The sequence below is a fragment of the Hordeum vulgare genome, chromosome 2H (assembly GCF_904849725.1).
Source record: "Hordeum vulgare subsp. vulgare chromosome 2H, MorexV3_pseudomolecules_assembly, whole genome shotgun sequence".
Lineage (NCBI taxonomy): Eukaryota > Viridiplantae > Streptophyta > Magnoliopsida > Poales > Poaceae > Hordeum > Hordeum vulgare.
Genome location: NC_058519.1, coordinates 5,734,234 through 5,737,760, shown reverse-complemented (window position 1 = coordinate 5,737,760; position 3,527 = coordinate 5,734,234). Strand labels below are relative to the sequence as shown.

General features: G+C 47.8%; 1 protein-coding gene across 2 annotated transcripts; it reads left to right on the top strand.

Moving 5' to 3' along the window:
* Nucleotides 1–464: 464 nt before the first annotated feature.
* Nucleotides 465–3,527, top strand: LOC123429073. 2 transcript variants are annotated; one of them, XM_045113134.1, is made up of 3 exons: nucleotides 465–631; nucleotides 797–848; nucleotides 947–3,527. In XM_045113134.1, exon 3 carries the CDS (start codon nucleotides 978–980, stop codon nucleotides 3,219–3,221), a length of 2,244 nt encoding a protein of 747 aa, XP_044969069.1. In that variant the 5' UTR covers nucleotides 465–631; nucleotides 797–848; nucleotides 947–977; the 3' UTR covers nucleotides 3,222–3,527. The 2 variants fall into 2 exon arrangements, with proteins under 2 accessions (XP_044969069.1, XP_044969068.1); XM_045113133.1 differs by having other exon boundaries at nucleotides 797–3,527.

Sequence of the window (3,527 nt, the reverse complement as noted above, 5' to 3'; positions counted from 1 at the left end):
AAAATGTACGGAATTCTGCCACTGTCTTTTTTATGGGAATACACTATATTTATCAAATAACTATTGCATAGTCCTTTGTTGATTTTTTTTTCGAAATAACTATTACATAGTCCGCTAGGAATTTCACAGTAAAGTTTGAAGGAGTGTTATCCTAAACAGAAGGGTTATTCACCCGTCTGCATCTGGCTAACTCATGAACTACATAATTCGACTCTCTAATACAATGCTTAATAATAATGTTTTCAAAGTCTACGTAATTCTGTACGTCTCTTTTTACTAGAGGTGTTTAAGAATTGTACAGTCTAGTAAAAAAGATGTGCGATTGTGCAATTGTATGATAAAAGAAACATGCTGAATTATGAGGTTCGAATTACAGTTCTTTGTGTGAAGATAAGGATGGATGTTCTGCTAGCTAGCCTTATAACAGACTGCACATGCTTGCACATTTGCACATGCAACAGTTAGGGTACTAGTACGCAGCTAGTTGAACGGTTTAATATTAACCAGACCGTCTTCATGGGGCAGCTCCCTTGTTTAAGGTAGCTAGTAGCTTCATTACTTCTTGTACACACTCGTTACTGAAAGAGCTCAATTCATCGAGCGATCGACCATCCGACCTGCACGCCGGCCGGTATGTTATCTTAGACCTTGGCTCGTCCTTCTCTCTCAAGCATGTAGATGCATGGATCATTCAATTAGCTAGCTAGTTGTAGTCTTGTAGATGCATTTTGACTATGTGACTAGTTAAATTGCATATCTATCTGATATCTGATCATGTATATCATGTTGATTTCAGCACTGGAGATTGAGTGTGTGAGACCAGTTCATGCATGGAAGATCCAGGACAGGTAAGTTACCGGGTGGTGCAGTTGATGAGTTTCTGGGAGATCCCGGGAGCTGTCCTTTTGAGCTTCACCGCGCATATTCTCATCATGCTTCTTGCCAGCATCCGCCGGCGTACAGCCTCTGGTTTCTGGATGCTGATCCTTTGGGGGGCGTACCAGCTGGCCAACTGGGTCGCGCCGTATGCCCTCAACAACATCTCCCCCTGTGGCAAAACTATGTCGCGGCGGCAGCATCTACTTGCGTTCTGGGCGACGTTTCTAGTGCACAATCTTGGTGGCCCAGACAACATGAGTGGCTTCTCCCTGGAGGACAATGCACTCTACTGGCGTGAAGCCCTACTCGCGCTCTCGCGGGTTGTGGGAGCGAGCTATGTCCTATACAAGCACTCGTACCCCGGTAGCGGTGCTGGAGCCTTGATTCCGGCGTCCATCATCGTTTTGGTTGTCGGCGCTGCCAAGTATGCAGAGAGGGTGTGCGCCCTACGTCAAGGTCACTTGGGCAACATCAGGCCCTCAAGCAAGAACAAACCAAGTGAATTGTTCACTGCTTGTGCTTCTCCTGGCTTGGATTCAGGCTCACTGATCACAAAGGGAATGGATGATCAGCTTGACGACGAGGAAGCCCTGATGGTCGCACACGTCATGCTCCCATTCTGCAAGCGAGCCATGGCTGATTCTTCGGTGAACGCGGAGTCAACTGACAATGATTATGAGCTTGATACAAGCAGGAAAATATTCAGTTTGAGTTGGGAGAATATGTGCAAGGTGGTGGAGATGGAGCTGTCACTCATGTACGACATCCTCTACACCAAGGCGGCCGTCATCCACGGCTCATATGGAGTTGGATACATCATCCGTTTCGCCTCGCCGTTTGCCATTGGCGCTGCAACTGTGCTGTTTGGGTTCTACTACAACAAAGAAGGCCAGACCACAGCAGATGTGATTATCACCTATATCTTGCTGTTGGCTACCCTCCTTCTTGATACCAGATGGCTGCTGAGGGCACTTGGGTCGACATGGACGCATGCTTTCCTGCAGGTCAGCAGGCCATGTCGATGGCTTGGACATGCCGTTTTGTGCTCTGGGAAATGGCTCCAGCTCCGTCATTTCGTTGTTTCTCTGGATCTTTGGAGGCAGCTGCTGCGCCTCACTGGTTGTCCAAGGAGTCCGAGCAACTACAGAAGGTGGTCCGGCACCGTTGGGCAGTACGGCTTGCTGCAAGAGTGCACTCGGAAGATCGGTAGATGGGGCAAGGTGGCGCAGGTGGTTGGATTGGAAGAGTTTTGGAAAAAATACCAGCGCTCAAAAGGACACAAGCTTTCACAAGATGTCAAACAATTGGTGTTTGAAAGGGTAACGGAAGTACTCAAGTCATCATACGAGAACGAGAAGGACGACGGCTACTCCATCACAATGAAGGACATCATGATGTCCTGGGGCCAGGAGACAGTCAATAGATATAAGACGTTATGGGCTGATGTGATAGCGAAAAAGTATAAGAAGAAAATTACCACCAATGATCAGGAGGAGAAATTCCTTCTGGCCTTTGGCCGTGAGTTCCAGGAGGACATCCTTGCGTGGCACATTGCCACAAAAATTTTCATCATCCGTGGGGAGAAGCAAGGGACGCTTGCCGACGCGATCAGTGCGCTTTCCGAGCATCTCATGTTCCTCATGGCCATGCACCCAGACATGCTACCTGGCCTTGCGCTTCACAACCTGTACGAAGCAACCCTCAAATCCTTGCGCGAGGTAGTGGACGAGGAAGACATCAGTTCTAGTGGGAAAACTGGAGAGGAGAAGCTTGCAAGGATCCTGGTCAACAAGGAGAACAATGACAGTGAGTGGGGTTTCGCAAAAAAAAGAAAACTTCTGGTCGATGCGGCTGTTATTGCTGTGGAGCTCCTCAAGGCTGATGATTTGAAGATGCCAGAACTGCTGGAGCTCGTCTTCAACATTTGGGTTGATAAGCTATTGTATGCAGGCACCCGATGCAGCAGGGAATCCCATGCCAGGCAGCTCGGCCATGGCGGTGACCTCACGACAATCATATGGATTATGGCAGAGCATGCTGGGCCGTTCCGGATCGGCGAAGAACGTCCATATGACGACGGTGATAAGAGTCCAGGTGATAAAAGGCCACAAGAAGAAAAGAAGAAAGAGGACGTGAAACTGAAACCGAAAGATGCGCCGGAAGCAGAGTGGTGGGGACTTTATCCACCTCCGCTCTACCCAACGCCAGGGGATGAGCATGTGTCCAATGTACTATCATGGATTGATCAGCCGATGCCCGACAGACCACCAGCAGCCACACCAACTCCGTCCAAACCACCAAAAGCCCGCCGTAGAAGGTATGCTACGCTGTATCCAGTGTAGGGACGCCCATCAGTCTCTCACAGGAAAGCAGTGTATCTCCTACCGTAATTTGCTAAATTATCCATTGCTATCTCTTCACCTCTAGTCATTGTTATTTTTTATTACCATCGAGGCACCCATGCCAATTATCTGGCTTATTGAGAGTGGATTTTTAGCTCCCGGGTGCCTAGGCATCCTCTATAAACAGTAAAATCGGAAAAATAGAAATCAAAATCAAAAAATTCTGAAACTTTGTAGCGTCAATGATGATGAAACTTTGTAGGTGTTTTCGAATTTTCATGCCAAAAAACTATTCGTGGAGCTCTA